General features: G+C 47.5%; 1 protein-coding gene across 1 annotated transcript in view; it reads left to right on the forward strand.

Moving 5' to 3' along the window:
- The first annotated feature begins 860 nt into the window (after positions 1-860).
- Positions 861-20,129, forward strand: part of LOC138492854 (mucin-3A-like) — a 472,647-nt gene continuing 453,378 nt past the window's right edge. Inside the window, exons 1-4 of the mRNA XM_069620187.1 lie at positions 861-1,281; positions 1,603-2,282; positions 8,616-8,761; positions 8,849-9,036. Coding sequence (XP_069476288.1) covers positions 861-1,281; positions 1,603-2,282; positions 8,616-8,761; positions 8,849-9,036 — 1,435 coding nt within the window. The remainder of the gene's footprint in view (positions 1,282-1,602; positions 2,283-8,615; positions 8,762-8,848; positions 9,037-20,129) is intronic.

The raw sequence follows: 20,129 nt of genomic DNA on the forward strand, positions 1-20,129 counted from the left end.
TTTACTCGGTTTCTTTTTTACTTTGGTTCTGCTCCACTTCCTGAGTCTCACTCTTGTTCACGGGCTCTGTGCCCGAGGTAGCGTTGGCATTCTTCCTCTGCTTGTCTGCCTTCTTTTCATCCTTGTGTTTTACCAACTAATCATCTCCCTCTAGGCCTCTCCCTTGCTCCGTTACTCTCAGCCCTTCCTCGTATCTGTGGTGCCCTGGTTCCTCAATGGTGATCAATAACAGGGAACTCGATGTTCCCCAAATTAAGCCTATTTTCCTCTCTGTTGCACTGCTGCACTTAGTTGTAGTATTAGCTACCTCGCCATATGCCTGTAGTCTCATCTTGGGTAGTCTGCTATCTATCACCTTAGTATCCAAGTACATGTACAAATGCAGCAATGTCCTCACTGATAGTGTCCAAGGATACAGGGGGCCTCGTTACACGGTAGGCGGTAAGTAACGGTCCTTACCGGCATGGCGCTAATAACGTGTCCGTGTAGGAAGCAGCCCGCTAATTGTGTGGCATCTTGAGTACGCGGGCACGAGCTTAGCGCCATGCTGGTAAGGACCTTACCGCCATGCCGTTAAAGCCCCCGAAAAAGTCCCTTATCAGCACCTAGGTAAGCGCTGATTGCACTTCTGCCGTCCTACAAAACGGCATTAGCGGCGACCGCTAAAAGCGGTGACCGATAATAGTGGTAACCGCTAATAGCGGTAACCGTAAATAAGCGGAACCGGAAGTAGCGTCATTGCACAGGAACGGGAAAGAGCACGGCGGCCATCTTTAAAAACACAATCCATTGCCATCCTCTGCCCCCAGGACCTGGAGCCACACCACAGCTTGCCAAAATCGTCCATACAACCACAGAGAATGCCCAAGGCCATAAAAAAAGGAGCAGCACGGCAGCGCAAGGAGCACTTCTCAAATGAAGAGCTGATAATGCTTACTGACACACTTGCTGCCAACGCAGAGGTCGTGTTTGCAAATGACATGCAGCGTCCCACACTAATTAAGAAGAAGGAGATCTGGGCAGAGGTGGCCCGTAAAGTCAGTGCGGTGGGCTCCATCCCCCGCACTGTGAAGGATGTACGCAAGCGGTGGGACGATCTACGCCTCCGTGTACACAATATCCTAGCTGCCAACCAGAGCCTGGCCCTGAGCACAGGAGGCGGTGGAGGATCCCCAATAAAACTGCAGAAGTGGGAGGAGACCTGTGCAAGCACCATTGGGGTCGAATCAATTGAGGGAGTAGGTGAAATGGAGCGGGGTGTGCCGTCATCGTCAGATGAAGGTGAGTGTCCACACAAAACACTGCACTGTGAAACATGAGGTAATGCCCCAAATGTGACCCTGAAATTATCTCATGGATGGGTCCATCAAACATACATGCACACAACCCTGCCCATTTGCTGTGCACATCCCCACACAAACACATGCATGCAGCACCCCAGACATGTGTCACCCAGACTCATGCATGATTGAGCCACTCATCTGTCCAATGACCTGTATGGCCAAACCTGAAGTCCAAATGCATAGAACATCAGGAACAACAACATCTGCATGAAGCATGTTGACCCATCACCGATGCCATTCCTCTCTTTGTCCCCCACAGGCTCACAATCTGACAGTGAGAATCACGACACTGCGACGCAGGCCCCACCTCCTAAGAAACAGGCCAGGGGAATGGAAGCAGGCACCGTGGCCAGCACGTCAAGGGGCACTGGAAAGACTGCACTCCCGCAGAGGGCCAAACCCACAAAGCCACCCATGTCACCAAGACGTGAAAGTCCGCCAGAGGTAATTGCAGCACCCACTCCAGCAATTCCCCCCACACACAATCCACCTGCGGAAGGGATACTGTCCGCCGCTAATAGCTCCATCGGCGAGGCAGCAGCCACGGCACCCATGTCCGATGTGGAGGACACCTGTATCACGCCCATTGAACAGCATACACTCAGCCCGCAGCAGTCAAACCAACCAAGCCCACGTCCCACATTACATGGCAGCAGCCATGAGCAGTCTGGGGATGAATTCATGGCAGGGTGCTGGAGTCCAACGGTGACATCACCTGTTGGTGGACATATGCCACAAGGTGCGGTCGGTACCGTAAAACGCAGACACAGAGGCCATGACATGGCCATCATCCGACAGCGCCAGGAAGACATCACTGCGCTGGTTGTCCAGCATGTGGGCGAGGCTGCCCTGGCGAGGGAGGAGTGCAGGGAACATGCCTGGGGCATCAGAGAAGCCATAGAAGCCTGCACCAACCGCATATGCGAGGAAATGTCATCTGTGAGGCAGGTCCTCACACGTATCGCAGACGCAATGGATAGGCAGAACCCTCACCGGCACCGGACCAACCGAGCACCTCCTCCACTGCCAGCTCAAGGCAGACCAGCCCCCTGCGCAGGTCCATGCGGGCCATGCAGTGCACAACCTCACAACCCCCCAATGGTGCCAGAGGGGGTGGGAACTACGGCCAGCCTGATGTTGCTGAGACTTGTACCGCAATGCTGCACTGATGTGCAAGCCATGTTTGGGAGTGTTGTGGGGGGAGGGGGTAAAGTGGTTTTGGGAGTGTTTTGGGGGAGGGGGAAAGTGGTTTTGGGAGTGTTGTGGGGGAGGGGGGAAAGTGGTTTTGTGAGTGTTGTGGGGGGAGGGGGGAAAGGGTGTTTGTGTTGTTGGGTCCATGCACTTCTTATACTTACGATCCTTAATACACACTGGTGACTTGAGGAATAATAGGAGTGGACAATTTTCTTTGTGTATGTGTGCTTTACTGGTGGACAGAGCACAGTGTACATTTCCCCACAAAACCCAGTGCCCCAATACCCACATACATTGCATCCATGTGTATTAGAAATATTGGTCTATCAGATGCTGGCGCACAGCACGTCCCTCCTGTGCATCGCCACCTGCATGACGTGCAGCCCCATCTTCTCCCTCCTCATCCTCATCATCCTCACCAGGTGGTTGCAGTTCAATGTCAGGGGGCAGTGGCACATTCCGTCTGATGCACATATTGTGCAGCATGACACATGCCATGGTGATCTTGGCCACCTTCTCATGCCCGTACAGGTGTGCCCCACCCAACCTGCTGAGGCACCGAAACCGTGTCTTCAAAAGGCCAAATGTCTGCTCAATTACCACACAGGTACGGGTGTGTGCACGATTGTATTCCTCTTCGTGCCTGTTCTGTGGGTTCCGTACAGGGGTAAGGAGCCACCTCTTCAGGGGATAGCCAGCATCACCTGCATGGGTGCAACAATGGGTATGTGTAAGTGATTACATCAAGTGGAACCGGTACATATCACACAATTCAATTTAGCATTGTGAATGACATCCACAAATCCCTACATGCATGGAGGTAATCAAAGTAACTGCAATGTGGGATGGTGATGTAGTCCTAGCAAGTGTACATGCACTGTGCATCCCTACGGCAGTTATTGCCATGTACTGGGTGAGGTCCGGTCATTTGTGTCTTTTGGTCCTGGCATTGTTTGAACCACACTGCTAGTGAACTGCCATTCCGAAGTTGATGTCCCCATGCTGTCATGCGGCACTTCTGTAGTGGTGTACGGGTGTGAATCAGTATAATGGCTACAGGTGATCCCTTTGTATGCACTCAAGGTCGCATTTCCATTGTGATGCTGTTCAGCGTACATTTCCATTGTCCATATTGGCTGCATGTAGCTGCATTGTGTTATTGAGGGTATAGTCTGATGTGCAATGTGCATGTGGATGGATATGGCATGGCTGGGATAATGGCTTCATTTCATTGTTGTGCAGCTTACTACGTGCATGTGGTTTTCATGTGTCAGGTCCAGTGTGGGCTGCCTCGGGGGACAGTGATGTATTTCTGTATGGTCATTGTTTATCCTGACAACTAATCTCACCCAGTTGGAGTATGCATCTCACCCCCCAATCACACCCAGTTGAAGTATGCATCTCTCCCCCCAATCACACCCAGTTGGAGTATGCATCTCCCCCCCAATCACACCCAGTTGGAGTATGCATCTCCCCCCCCCAATCACACCCAGTTGGAGCTTGCAATTCTCCCCCTCCTATCACACCCACTTGGAGTATGCATCTCTCCCCCCCAATCACACCCAGTTGGAGTATGCATCCCCCCCCAATCACACCCAGTTGGACTATGCATCTCTCCCCCCCCAATCAAACCCAGTTGGAGTATGCATCTCTCCCCCCCAATCACACCCAGTTGGACTATGCATCTCCCCCCCCCCAAATCTACTCCCCACATCACACTGACATGTGCTTGCCATGCTACTCACCAAGTAGCCACGGATGTTGTCCAGCATGGCGCTCCATGTAGCGGGGTATCGTTGAGTTCTGCAGGACCATTACATCATGGGTTGATCCAGGATATCGGGCACAACAATGTGTGATGATCTTGTTAGAGTCACATACCATTTGGACGTTGATGGAGTGGTATTGCTTTCTGTTTCGGTAGACTGCCTCATTGGCATTTGGGACCACCAATTCCACATGGGTACAGTCGATGGCCCTGATGCAACTTGGGATGCCTGTCAGTGAATGGAAGCCAACTTTAGAGTTGGAGATCTCCTGGACAGTCCGTGGCAGGGATATGTGTTCACTTGTGTGCTTCAGGAGGGCATTGAGCACCTGGTTCAGCGTGCATGGTGCATGAGAATACTGGTTGTGATATGCCATGCATTTGCCCTACCGTATGCAGGTAGGTGCCTGTGGCCAGGAAGTGGAGCACAGTAACCACTTTCAGTAGAGGGGGTATGGCAGTATGGATGTCTATGAAGCTGACGATGTTGTTGGGTATCATGTCCACAATGGTGGTGATGGTATCCCGGTCCAGACGGTACAGAGTGTGTATCTGCTCAGGGGTTAGGTTGAATGGACTGGCTCTGATCCTGGGGATTGGTGGCTGCCTCTGTGGTACAACAAGCTGCACTGGTGGGGCTTGCTGTGCCTGTCTCGCCCTCCTCCTCCTGCTGCTTCTGCTCTGTACTGCCTGTTGTTGTTGCTGTTGCAATGCAATCATGTCCCCCAGCCCATGTAATGCTACTAGTATTGGAATCATTTTGGTGTGTGAATGGGTATGGGAAGGGGTCTGGTGTGCTCCTTTTGTGCTGGCCCAGTCTCCATTGCCTCCACTTGTGCTGATTGTGGGCACCTGTGGCTGTTGGGAACACTGCACATGGCCCTTTACGGATGGTTCGCAATGCCGTTATTTCCGCCATGCCGGTATGGGATTTTTGGGCCTGCTCCATGCCGCTATTTGCATGTTTGCATGCCTTGTGATGGACTCCTATTTCCGCCATGCCGCGATGAGGGGTCGCGCTTCCGCGACCGTGCCGCTATTAGAGGCACCGTACTTAGCGGTGCCGCTAATAGCGGGTAGGCGGTTCGTAATTGGCAGGTGTGTTTAGCGATGCCGGTAATCCTTTACCAGCATCGTTTTTCCCTTAGTGCCTACCGTGTAATGAGGCCCAGGAAGTCCATGGGACTCATTACGAGATTGGTGGTAGTCATGGCGCTATTTGCGCCATGACTGCCACCAATAACGGGTCCGGCCCCGGTGTAGTTCAATGGGGACTTACCGATGTAGCCCGACCCTGGCAGGACCGGTAAGTCCTCATTGAACATGCCATTCCCATTTGAGCCCCCATAGGGCTCAATGGGAATGGGGAGGGCGCTAATAACGGGCTCGCGACTTGCAAGTCTGTTATTAGCGCCCTGGTCCCTTAGCGGGACCCGTAAGGGACGTGTGGTCGGACCACACGTTCCGTACGTTTCCCTCCAAGGAACCTCAGAATAGGGCGGTAGGGGATTACCGGCACCGGTGCCCGGTATCCCTTACCGCCCTACTCGTAATGAGGCCCCATGTTTGAGAAAGAGAAGTTGGGTTCTGTATTGTTTCAGGAAATCACCCTCCCACATCCGTACTCCTTTTAAAAGCAGAGAGCGCATCCTTGGAAATGCTCCTGCCGCTGCTGAGTGTGTGCTAATGTTTATGAATGAGTCTTGTGATCTTGCACACCCATCTTATTGATCTAATTCAGCACTCTTTTTTGGCAGTGTGATACATTGGGCCTCATTCCGAGATTGGAGGTAGCCATGGTGCTATTAACACCATGGCTGTCTCCAATCACGGGTCCGTGTCCGGTCTGGTTGAATGGGGACTTACCAGGACATTCCGACCTGTGCGAATGGGGAAGGTGCTAATTACGCGCCCGCGAATAGCAGGCCCGTAATTAGCACCCTGGTCCCTTAGCGGGACCCGTAAAGGACATGTGGTCAGACCGATAAGGGACCTCGGAATTGGGCAGTAAGGGTTTACCAGCACCGGTCTCCTTACCGGTGCCCGGTAACCCTTCCGCCCAACTCAGAATGACCACCATTGTGTTGGATGCTCTTTCCCATTCACACACACTGGGGGTCATTCCGAGTTGGGCAGTAGCCATGGTGCTATTAGCACCATGGCTGCCTCCCATACTGGGTCCAGGTCCGGTGTGGCTGAATGGGGACTTACCGGGTCATTCCGACCCTGGAGGACCCGGTAAGTCCCCATTCAATCAACCATTCCCCATTCCCATTTGAGCCCCCATAGGGCTCAATGGGAATGGGGATGGCGCTAATAACGGGACCCGTAAAGGACGTGTGGTCAGACCACGCATCCTTTACGGTTCCCGCTAAGGGACCTCGGAATTGGGCGGTAAGGGATTACCGACACCGGTCTCCTTACCGGTGCCCGGTTTCCCTTACCGCCCAACTCGGAATGACCCCCACTGTGTGTTCTAGCCCTGACTTTTGAACTGTTGCTATGCATCGGATGAAATCATCCATCTAGGTGATCAGCCCTGAGTAAATGGAACTAATCATACATTGAAAGGGAATTCCATCGAAGGTTTCCGTGAATGACCTTGCCCCCGCACACCCCTCTTCTTGGTAAATTGTGAAATACAAGAAGCTGATGCATATACATGGCTCATAGCACAGAGAATATTGAGATGTGCATTTTATGCATTAAGTCAATTTGCTAAATCGGTTAATTCTTCCTCAGTGTGCTGTGAAATGATGAGGGAGTGTCCAGTGTATTTTTTCCCCAATGTGATATATTCTTCGTAGGCAATGGTCTCTGAATGTATGAAACATTATTTAAAGCACTCAGCATATATGTTGGCTACGTTAGGTGCCATCATGACTCCTATAGTCATGGTTCAATGGGCTTGAATAATAGGGTATTGAATCTACAATAAATTGTGGGTGAGTGCCACCCTGGTGCCCCAATAGATGAAGTCTGCGGGGACAACCTGGAACTGTACTCATTTCTTGTCATAGTTGGGTTATGAATCATAGTGATCACTCCAGTAGGTTCTTCATATACATGGATTCCAGCTGAGGAAGACCACGTTGCCTGGGTACCTTGGGGAGAAGTGGTGAAAGCCTTGAGGGTATGATCAATAATGTTGGCAAGGGCTCTCAATATTTTTTTTTTTTTTTTTTTTTTATTTTGTCATAGCTGATTACATCAACTTTTCAAAATTCTTGGAAAATATGATTATCGTGACAACATGATTACATAATAGCGAAAAGGAATTAACAATACATATGATTATTACATTTTCTAAAACGTTCGAACCAGTGATAAAATTTATCAAAGCAAACAGATAAAATGCTTAAAGTAACCATGATAAAAACAAGTACAATTACCACTATAAAAATCTGCGATTTCCGCATTTCGAAACTGGATTTTGGATGAGACTATACTTTATACATCTAACAATATCTCATCATGTAGGGCTCTCAATATAGAAGTTCCATAAAGCCGTAAAAACGTGGCTTGTCAGTCAATGAACCCTATCCAGCTAGGGTGATGCCACAACTACTGAGTGCTACGAGCCTACAGCATTTTTTCATTTTTTCAAATCTCTCTCTAGAAGGGGGGGGTCCGGGAGGAACTCGAAGCGTTTCCCGTCGAGGTTGTTTTGCGCGCTGCACATGCCATCGAGCTGGCCTGCTCATAGAGCGCTGCAGGGATTATTTAAGGGTGCAGGGAAGGTTCGAAAGCAGGCGACGGTTAGGAGGAGCGTTTTTAAACTGACTTATTTATTTAATTGTTGGGGGAAGAGAAATGTTTAATTATTAATTTATTTGGCAAGTTGTTAAAACACAGATTTGTTAGTCTGTAATGCCAGGGCCAGATTAGCGTTTATTTGTGAGCCTTGGCCTGTGTTTTGTGCAGTAAGGCCAAAATGCCTACAAACAAAAATGCAAGCAGAGATGGCTGGACGGTTTCAATCTATCTCTTCTTGATGTGGACAGATACTTAAGGACGTACGACTCTAGATAGCCACGAGGCACGCCATAACAGCTAAACTTTGCAGAATTCCCGAAATGGAGGTGAGAGTCACGGATGGCAGTGGCAAAGAACTAGATCCATTCTCGTCCAAGGTTCCTCTACTAATGCTTGGAGGATTCTTGGGTGTGGCCCCAGACCCCCTATTCAGATGAAAAGCGCCTTTGCTTCATATCACGTCACTTTCTGTGCGGTTCGGGGAAGGACACCTTCTTGCAATCCTTCGTCGTGTAAACATTATCATATGTGTTTGCCCTATTGTTTTTTTATAGGTGCTTTCACTATCTTTGATTCACCATAATGCTCAAAACATTCACAACAGCCTGTGGGGAGATGCAGAGAAAAGGACCAGCCGTGAGCTTTGGGGAAAGAGTTCAAGCTCGAGCGTGACTGTGGCGCACCCTCTCCGCACGCATGCGTGGGTTTCTTGAAGAGTGTGCAGGTAATGGGGTCGTGGTAGAATTTCGCCTGGTTTTCTGTGCTTTTTCACTTCCTTGTCGTGCAGAGAGTTGACAGGAGGTGTGAGCAGCCGCATTCCTGCCCTAATCACTCCTCATTCGAGAGAAGCGTATCGTGCAACGCCGGGTCGGCTGTCAGTGCACTCCTCCGCCCTGGTGAAGAGGAAAGGAATGAGCCCTCTCTGGATAGCTCTGCTGCTTGTCGCCCGATCGTGTGGCCAAACCATCAATTCACGTAAGTGACGGTGCTCTTTTGGGGTCAAGACGTGGTATGTGTGGTTTCATAATGACGTTCCTCTTCATGTCCAGTGGGAACGAACCAGCAGGATACGGCTTTCTGATGTCAACTCTTAAACGGGTTGCTAAATCCTGAAGTGGGCATCAGACTCCGAGAAGAAGTCGTGGTCTTCCTGTCACATCCTCCATCTAAGGAGAATGCTCAGTACGGCCCATAATGCAGAACATGTGCACTGGTATGGAGAAATTTTGCACTGCATATGCATCTGGGAGGGGGGGGGAACGAAGCCAATGCAGGAATGCATTGAAACAATATGCATTTGCAGAAGGTCAATGCTTGCCATGCAAAATGCCACTTGCACCAGTGAAAAGTTCCTAGACCTAAATTAAACCAGTTCCCTTGGGATGACTATCTTCCTCTCTATAGATGTCACGGCACTCATCTGCTATCCTTCCTTTTAATTGGCGAGCACAGAGTTATGTTTTCAATAGTTGTGTGTCTCTCTGGGGAAATCATATAGGGTTGTTGCTGTAATAGGCCCTCATTCCGAGATTGGAGGTAGCCACGGTGCTATTTGCGCCATGGCTGCCTCCAATACCGGGTCCGGCACCAGTCTGGTTGAATGGGGACTTCCTGGGACATTCCAACCTGTGCGGACCCGGTAAGCCCCCATTCAACCAACCATTCCCCATTCCCATTTGAGGCCCCATAGGGCTCAATGGGAATGGGCAAGGCGCTAATAACGGGCCCGCGAATAGCAGGCTCGTTATTAGCGCCCTGGTCCCTTAGTGGGACCCGTAAAGGACGTGTGGTCAGACCACACGTCCTTTACGGTTCCTGCTAAGGGACCTCGAAATTGGGCGTTAAGGGATTACCAGCACCGGTCCCCTTACAGGTGCCCGGTATCCCTTACCACCCAACTCATAATGACTCCCATAGGGCCTCATTAAGAGTTTGGAGGTAGCCATGCCCTTAATAAGGGCATGGCTACCTCCAAACTCGAGTCCGGGTCCGGATCCCGCAAAAGGGGACTTACCGGGCCATTCCGACCTTGGAGGGCCCGGTAATTCCCTTTCGCGGGACCCGAACACAGTAATAACGGTACCGCTGCTACCATCCTAGTCTGCTTGCGGGTGCCGCTCTGCATGCCTGGTCTGACCATGTGTCCAGAGCGGCACCCGCGAACAAACTCAGAATGTGGCGGCGAGGTAACAAATGCGCCGGTAGCACTACCGGTGCCGTTGCTGCCTTACCGCAACACTCCTAATGAGGCCCAATGTGTTTAACAGAATAATGTGGAACAGGAAAGCAATCATACAAATAAAATTGAAAAATGGTGTTGGAAATCCAGAGGTATTTTTCTGCTCATCCAAACTCATAGGTGAGATACTAATTGATGCTGCATATAACTGGGTGCATGCAGATGCATTCACTTATCAGAACCAGGGCACCTCAAAAGGAGAGATTATTTAAACAAAACACAGGGCATGATCCATTAGGGGAAAAATGGGTAATGCAAAAGAAGGTGAAGAGGTTGAATTTACTACTGTGAAGTGACATCTTCCTTTGTGACATGGTGTCTCATTACAAGTTTGGTGGTCCGGAAATAAGGGTGCTGGTAGCAATGTAGCAGCATCTTTTCCGGACTAACTTACATTACCATTGCTGTTCCAGTGCTGGAAGTCACACAGCTCTGCCAGTGGACCTCGGCTCTGCCCTGCAGCGCTCATTGCTGTTCCAGTAAGGAGTACCACACACAGCTCTGCCAAACATATCCCGGTAAGAAGTGCTGCCGTAAGATGCTGGAAGTGAAATAAAGCACAAAAGCCCACAATGTTTACAAAGGAGTGCTGAGCAGGCAAAGGCAACAGCGGGATCGGACCACACATGCATTTCCTAAGCTAAACTCCCTAGAATTTCCAACCACATCAAATACGGTCACCAAGGGCGTTCCAACCCAGGAAAAAGCGCATTGAGGCCGCGCAAGTGGGGAAAGAGCGCTATATAAGTAATCAAATACAATACAATACAAGATTGAGAAATCGAAAAATGCCAGACTATGGAAAAGAGTCTAAACGTTATCTGCCAGTCTCAATCTTTTCCTTGAAGAAAGTTGACATGGAGTCAGTAAAAGCTTTGGGACTATTTCTAGAGGAAGAACATATCAAAGCAGACAAAAGATCTACGTAAATGTGGAATTCGCCACTGAAGTAACGACAGCAGAAGCAAACCTGTCATGCACGTTTAAAAAAATAATCGAAGTAGGATGATTGCATTTGAGTCCCTCTGGTGGCGCAGGCAGGCCTTTTTGTCCTCTCAGTCTTTTGTTATCCTGCAGCGTTGTTCTAAAGCTCTATTTGTTTTTTTGTAGTCCGGATTCCACGGACTCGAACCAGAAGTTGACTGTGGATGGGGTTTGCTTCTTTTTTGTAACAAATGGCAGAAGCAAGAATATTCAAAGTTCTAGTGAATTTGACATGAAGGTCTGCTAAGCGGGAGTCGGGGACCCAGTCACTGAGGGGAGATTAGAGAAGGTGGCAGAGAAGGAAGCAGGTGCCACTCGCTTCATTGCTCTCAATTCACTGCAATATGTTTTCCCAAATGAATGGAGGTGTGTCTTCTTGAGGTTGACCAGTTTAGTTTGAAGAAGAGATTGATAAGAGGCCAACCCATTAGACAGGCTCAAGAGTTGAGATGGAAAATAGTGTCTGATGTGTGACCCCCAAAGTATTGCCAAATACTCTGTCCCCTCTACTCCACTTTCTTCTTTAGATGTCACTCCTTCCGTGATGTCCTCCGTTACATTTTTGGATTCTAATCATGATTCTAATCTACATATTAAAGGGACAATTTCCCATTTGACACAGTCTTGTTTTTTTCAGTTAAAACGTTTTTTTCTCCTTTGGACTTCCGTACTTCAGTTCAAATTCTGGTACCTTCTCTCTTGGCAAGTGGCAATGCTGTTCTCTTGGGATTTCCAGCTCCCACCTGGTCTCCCTTGAGAGCAGTATTGCACTCCGCAGCTCGGCTTATTTTTAATCCTCAGAAGTTTGAACACAGTACTCCTATCTTAATTGGCTTCCCTTGTACTACCCTTCGGTTACCATGTTATCATCGCGGCAATTTTTGCCTCGACTGTTTTCACCATGGTGTTTTCACCCCGGCCATTTTGTCGATTCTTTTTCTTTTTCACAAATATATGTGTATTGTGTCTGTGTAGGGGTTTTGGAGGTGGTGGGTGAGTTAGTGCTGGTGCCCTATAGTTGGGGAATGACCCCACCCCGCAAAAAGGAAATCGACAAAACCGACTAGGATAATAACACCATGGTAAAAACAGCTGGGGCGAAAATTGCCACGATGAAAGCAAGAGAATCCCTCACCTTCAGTTTTCAAGATTTTCTGCATTCCTTACAAGGTACAAGTGCTGGGGCCACATGCACATATAGCCGTGGTCTGCACATTTCTGGGAGTCTGAGAAAGAATAGAAGCGCTGACATACTCTGAACAGAATTGGCACTTTCAAACTTGCTCGGTATGTAGCTCAAGCCTTTTCATCTGCAGGCCCTGGGGCTGGAACTCTTCACCATTTCAATTTTGTTTTTCACCTTCACTTTGACAGTTCAGAAATGCTCTTAAAACACACTACTTTATAATTCCTTGTTCTAAGAGAAATCAATTTATACTTGTTTTAGAGGTGACAGTTTGATCCTGCTGATTTGTTTTTATAAATGTTTTGTCTATTGTAAATTGTATGGCCCTCATTCTAAGGTGGGTCGTAGTCATCGCGCTGTTAGCGCCCTGACTACCACCAATAACAGGACCGTATCCGGTCCCGTTCAATGGGCACTTACTGGTCCAGTCCGACCTTGGCGGGACCGGTAGGTCCCCATTGAAAAAGCCATTCCCCATTCCCATTTGAGCCCCCATAGGGCTCAATGGGAAGGGGGAAGGCGCTAATAAGGGTACTTCAAATTGCGGTAACGTTATTAGCTCTGAAGTCCCTTAACAGGTCCCGTCCATAACGCCTGGTAAAACCAGGCATTAAGGAAGGGACCCGCTAAGGGACCTCGGAATAGGGCGCAAAGGGATTACTGGCACCGAGATCCTTAACGGTGCCCGGGATCCCTTTGCGCCCACCTCGTAATTAGGCCCTATGTGTAGTACCAGTGGTGGTTTTATGGTACATCACCATGCTGCCTTTTGGCCAGGGTTGTTTGCACAAATATTAATACAAAGATCAAATGTTATGCTGCTTAGTTCATGCATTCCTTTTTTGTACTTTGTTTTCATCGTTTCTGTTTTTTTCTTGTTATTCCTGCTTTATGCGGGCTGGAGGTTGGACACCTGTGCTTCCTTCTATCTTCATTTGCTCCTTGCCCTTTTTGATTTAACTTCCACTGCCTGTTTTCCTTCACTGTGACGTGAACTGCTTTCATTGCCTTTTCCTTGTTCTTTTTCCCCTTGGCTTCTTTTTTCTGAATATTATTTTAATACCTGAAGTTTTATATGACAACTTAGTTTTTGAGCAAACTGTAATAAAAAAAGAAAAGCTTATTATTATCTGCAACCAATCATGAATGTTTTCCTACCTTACCATCTCTTGCATGTGTTATGTTTATTTGCTTACTTTGCATTTCCCCTTTCACCATCCTTGACCATTGATATAATGGCAATTTGTAGTGCCTGTATCTGGTTACAAAGGGCCTGATTCATGGAACGTTTTCCTATGGGATTGCACCATTATAAAACACTTCCATGAATCAGGCACAAAATGTATGTTTTTTCAGAGTAAAGAGGTCATTATTCACAGTGGTTTTCGGTCTAGAGACAGCACAACCTCAGCTCCTGCTATGTGAGTAAAACCTTTAGTGCAAGTCGACAATTACACTTCTGAGGGGCATAAGTGAGTACAAAAGGTAAGGCAATCTAAACGAATTATTGATGCTAAAATGCTGCAGATATGTAAAACTAAAATTGACTGTTGGTTTTTGCTGTTCGGGCTCATGCTCCACTTAGAGCAGTGATTTTTTTATGCCAAAACCCCCTGAGCAAAAAATAAATGTTTCGGCACCCCACAGCCCCGCCCCTCTGTGTTGGTGTTATTTTTCTTGATAGAGATGGCTGCAGAATGCGTGGTGCCATAATTTTGAAGGGATATGAGGCTGCGGCGCGCCCCACAGTTTGAATACCGCTGTCTTAGACTGATAGTTTAATGCAGAGACTTCTCTTGGCACCATTTGTCGAACTGTTACTAGGGCTCTCAGACTCAATTTCTTGTGTTGTTAATGCAGTTAGACTGACTATTGCTTCTGCTGACCCTCTTTGTAGCAGAATGGAGGACCCAGGTCTACAGAAAGAATTGCCCCTTCGCACCCTGACACTTGGAGGGTGGTTGTTGGCTACCCTCAGAGTCTCCAGGGATGTCATTTCACCAAAATGCCACTGTTACACCTTTCCGCCGATGGTCGCTTTGGCAACAGCGACGAGTAGGTACTGTACTGCAATCCCACTCACCCTCTAGAGGATGTACGTTTCCTGCATTTATTCTGAGGCGATCACGTGATTCCTTATAGTGCAACCAGGAAGTCCAGCATTCGCGTCACTACTCCACAGCACGGCGCTTCGTAAGTTCGGACCTAGGAACTAGTACTTACTCACTTTGTCTTCCCTTCATTCTGATTCCGTTCCTTATACCTCTTTCTTTCTGTGCTTTGTCCCATAGAAATTCCCTCCTCCTCAGACCACCAATTGATCCTCTCTACAGATTTAGGCGTCCCATTGTAGCACTCTGTACCATCGCTGAGAAGTGAGTTTCCCGAGAGCTCCCATCAATCTTTTCCCATTGTCTTTTCCTAACTCCCACGGTTTATCTAATCTCTGACTTCTCTTTTCACGGGCAAGGTCTTCCCTTTCCCTTAGGCTGAGCAGACCGCTACTTGTGGGGTTTCGCTCCGAGCATATGTGAATTCATTAATCTCCGCCTCTGGAGTAAGTAACGATCTATTCATCCTGAGCTCTTACCTTGCAATCTAGGGCAGATACTCACAAGTCACGCCCACAGTCCGCTTCCCGATCGCTATCGAAGCGAACACCGGAAGACGACTGCCGAACAGATTCACCTTCGTGTACCAGCAGGGTTTTTTTCCCCAGAGGGTTTTCCCTGGGGGTTGTGTTTTCTCCCTTGCCGAGATTTCTCATCGGCAGGGAGAGAATAGAGTTTCCCAGGAGACCTTTCCTTTCATCCGTGTTGCTGCCCTTGGAACCCATCGGCTGCCCAGGTTAGTGAGTCCCGCTATTTGTTTGCTGCTTACTAGATTACTAGTGTGTTATCATCTAGGCGTAACAGCCACGGGTAGCGGAAGTGACATCACATGACCCTTCACCTCTGATGACATCACAGGATGTGATTTCATTTGACCCCACCCCAAAGTGACGTCACGTGAAGCGATGGAACTCAACCTTTCACCCCTGGACCAAAAAGGAAGTGGCATCACATAGAATTGTTTCTAAGTTCATTACAAAAAATATGGTTACAATATCACTGTAAAGTGATATACATTTATACAAGAATGGATCAGCCTATGGATCATTAATATCAGCACATATAGGCCCATATTACCAAATTACTGTGAATGCAAGCAGACGTCCAAGGCCAAACGATAATGATGTGTTATTATATAGCACTTACACTTAAGTGCTTCATATAGAACTAATATACATACAATCTTACCCAATCTGTGTTGGTACTCATTTATCAACCTCAGCAGGATCAAAGGCTGAATTGACCTTGCCGGGAGATGAACCTGGAACCTGCAGATCACACACATTGCAGCAGTGAGCGCTCAACCCACTGAGCTATCTTAATGGCTATAGTTATCAGAAAACCAGCCACTCCAGAAATAGAGAGCCACATGCAGGTGGCCACAGCCCAGGAGCCTCAATTTAATGTAACAAAAAAAAAAATATTTTTTACATTTGTTTTTTAGTGGTTGCAAGGGAGACTTCAGGGGTCGTATGTGCGACCCCTTGTGACCCCTAAATGACATCCCTGAGAGTCTCCCTGGGTACCAAGCTCTTTCCTGATCAGTCACCCCTGCACTGCCTCAGGGCCCACCACACACTTAGGGGCTGTAACTGTAACCTCTACAGTCCCTGCCTCCTTGCTCTTATCCAGAGCAATGCTGCCCTGGTCGCACTTACTCAGAGCAATGCTGCCCTGTTTCTCCTTCCCACTCCCTGGCACCCCCACCCCCTTTCCCCTTGCACTTCCTGTTCTCGCACAATCTGAATGACACAAGGCCTAGTAAGATTGTTTGTCTTGTCCTCCCCCTGTCTCCCCTCCCTTGTCTTGTCACGTCTAGAAACACTTGTGTACAGGCGCATTATGAATGACATATCATATTGTATCCCTTTACTGGCACTCTTTGCCATTCTTTGTACACGGAAAGGGTAATGAAGGGTTTTAAATTGATACGCATTCGTACACCTTCTACAGCATATAAATATATTTTCTAGTTATATGAGCATTATTAGAGTACTCTTTGCAAATTACAGCACATTCTGAGAGGATTACACAAGCAGAACGGGCTGCAATTTGGAAAGAGTACTTAAACAGTGGTCATATACCTAGCAAACATCTTTGATTGCTGAAAAACGTGTGCGGGGATTTGCACACAATTACATTACCCTGGTGAATGGACGTATTTAGTACGTCTATGCTTAATGTTGAATCCTCAGAGGGGACATTATCAAAAAAGTTCAGGGTTTTTGTTTCTAGGTAAATAACAGTTGTAAAATATGATCCACACGTATGGGGAGCAATGGTACAAAATGAGAAAATCCTCTGCATCCACGCCTCTCTCTGCACCACATCATCAAGCAAGGTTTGCAAACCTAGAAAGGTCGCAGTGCCAGTCCGGTTGTTGGTGATGTGTGACTGTGACAAGAACACTTCATTAAGGCAATTATTTACAGTGAATAAAGGAAGTGCTGATGTAGGATGGTCTTTTGGTCGAAATGATAGTGGTGCTTTTTCAACAGTGGTGACCTCAAATCTCTGCACACTCTTTTTGAGATTTACTGAAGAAGGCAGGGTTGAAACATGGCACAGGGCTAATTGCCAGCTTACGTTAAGTCACGGCAAAAGAAGGTGTGTGCTTTTATCTTTTGTCTTCATACATAGGCTCCTAATGAAGCCTGAGGCCCCACAAAGCCCCAGCCCCTGTCGCACTAAGCATGTGTGCCAGGGGCCGTGGATCGGCTGCTGCTTATCGATGAAACAACAGCCCAATCCTTTTGTTTTGTTTTATTTTCAGGCTGTGGATGTGCTCCCTCCTGGGCATGAGGCTGCGGCCCACCGAGAGGGGCGCGCCACACAGTTTGAATATCGCTGACTTAGAGAATTGAGAATTCGGTAGGGTAAAAGCAGCAGTAAATATAAAAATGAGGTTTGGGCATAAAGAGGTTGTTGCTCTGTTTCGCCATTTTCAGCCTGACCCCTTTACTTTGATGGCAGGTTTGAGTTTTGTAGCATTTGTCAATCCATGTCTTTTTCCATTTGAGCTTCTTCCCTTGCATCTCTTTGCAGTTCCCCAGTGTTTTCACAACATTGTCATTGTCACTATCATACAGTGGTTTGCAGGATCCCAATCATGGAATGATTAGCCTTGGGTGACCGAGGGTTTGCTTACTGGTTTCCCTTCTATTGTCTCTGATTTATTTAATCGTCAGAACTTTGGTTTCCTTGAGATCTTTTGTCATTGGTAACAAATGAGGGACCACATCTATGTTGGAATCAGTTAGAGTCGCTACTGTATCATTATCCTGAATGTGCTCATGGGGGAGGGTTTATTTAAGGATTGGCCCTCAGACTTTTGGTTGTTGTCACTTTGGCCCAGATTACAAGCCTGGTGAAATAGGTCAACAGTGTTAGTGATGGATTTGTTGCCACTGTTGCCGTTCGCCATGTTGTGTGGGTCGAGGGAATTTGATGGTTTAACGAAGGAGGTAATACATCGAAATGGCAGTGGAGACCAATGGTACACCATAATGGGGGACAACACCTCCTCTCGCGAGCCTGCCCTTTGGCAGATCTATCGTCAAAACTGACAGAGACACCAGCATCTGAGCATTTGTAATTAGGCCCTTTGTCTGTAGAGTTTGTAGTGCCATTCTTGAGCACATTCGGAGTCGGAATGGGGCATAAAATTGTCTCAGGCAACAATTAAAAAGTGGCCCACAGTTGCAAATGGCAATTCATTCCTTTTGTGACAGACTGTTTGAATAGTACCCAAGGGGAGTTTTTTAATAAAATGTGATGCAATTTGTACATTTTAAAGAATATGTATTCAGCAACACTGGTCAAAACTACTAACCGCATGGTCAAGTAACTCCTCAAACTGGCCCACAATGGCCAAAAAAGTGGCCCAATTCGACCAAAAAAAGTGGCCCACACCAGCATGTTGCGTTTTTGGTACAGACATAGCCATATTGCCCTATTAGCCAGCCCGAGCTTGATGACTTTCTTTGAGTGATGGGCATTTATAAGTCTGAGAGATTCTGGAGCTCATTCTTCAAACTTTCAGTTTATGACAGAGCATGTCATGTTTCTCAAGGTGCTTTGCTGTCTTGCCGCTCACTCTTTCTCAGTGGGCCATGGGATCTCCGAGCTGTAGGCATGCCCGAAGTAATGGGGCAGTCAGTGCATAGCAAACACATGTGACTGGCCTAGAGAAGCTATCTAAGGTTCCCAGCTCTCCTCAATCTTAATCACCCACGTATCGATCACAATCTGGTTTTGTCTCTGCTTGGTCCGAATAACCTGCTTCGTCCTCCCTTCCTCTCACCTGCTCTGATTTTCTCCCAATTGTCCTCAGCATAGGCATATTCTTAACCATTATGTCACTCCTTTTTCCGTTTCTCTCAAATGTTCCTAGCCAGCAGTTCAGTGCTTTTCTTCGCGGTTGTTAGAATGCTGGTTGCCCAATCCTAGGTCGAAGTAGTTAGTATGGCAGGTATAGCTTTCCTGACGCCTTTGCTTTAGGTTGTGGGTGACGAATCATACTCCAGCACCATGTCGGCTTCATTCTGAAATGGAATACCTTTAACTAGACCAATTGAGTGTTATTTCTAAGAGAGAGGGCACTCAAGTAAAACAGGTGTATTGAAATGTTCAGGTGCGGGCAGAAGGCTGTAAAGAGGAAGGGCACCTGGCAAATCCATAAGCAACCTGGCAAGGAGTGGGTTAGGGCATGGTATGTGTTAGGGGAGTTTTCCTAAAGTCTACCAACAGGTGAGACTCTATAAACTATTCCTTGGTATACAGACCCCAACTCTTAGTATAAGTCTGTACTACCCAAAGGTTTGGTACAATGGCAGAGCAGCCAGGCTTATTTTATGAGGAGGACGTGAGCTGTAGGTAAGTACAATGAACCCAGTCAATACATAGGCCCAGTCATACATGGTAGTTATAGTAAAATGGACATTTATTTTATGTACATAAGGCAAAGTTATTTTCAGATATGTAAGTAGTATTTAAACTAATTAACACAATCGAAAATATCAGCAGCACATTTTCAGGTGAGTAAATCAATAGCAATGGAATGTACCCGTCAGGAACATAATCCAATGATAGTTCAGTTCACTTATTAAAGTCACTCAGACAGTGCTCTGTTGTAAGGAAAAAAGGTTCATCAGCACCAGCAGTAGCAATATACTACTTTGTAATACTTTTCAATGATTCCAATACTTTAGCAGTCCATTCCCTAATGAGTTCAGAGTTCTTCAGACTCAGTTGAGGAGGCGTGCAAAGGGACGTGCAGCAGCAGACATGATAAAGTTCCACAGGATACTTCAATTACTTTCAAGAAGGATGCTTTGGTAAAATAAAAAAACATTATCAGGGACCTTGGAAAGGACTCCTGATAGGCACACAAGCATTAGGCATTGGAAAGTGGTTTGGGTGAACACAGTAACACAGGAGCAACCATTTGGCTTGAGGCAAGTACTACCCAGGCCCCACAGTGCCCGCGGAGTGTTGAAGAAGATGCAGCTGGATTTTTTCTTATACAGCAGCAGTGAACCCGGTCTCC

The sequence above is a fragment of the Ambystoma mexicanum genome, chromosome 10, assembly GCF_040938575.1.
Source record: "Ambystoma mexicanum isolate Mex_15411 chromosome 10, UKY_AmexF1_1, whole genome shotgun sequence".
In the NCBI taxonomy this organism is placed as follows: domain Eukaryota; kingdom Metazoa; phylum Chordata; class Amphibia; order Caudata; family Ambystomatidae; genus Ambystoma; species Ambystoma mexicanum.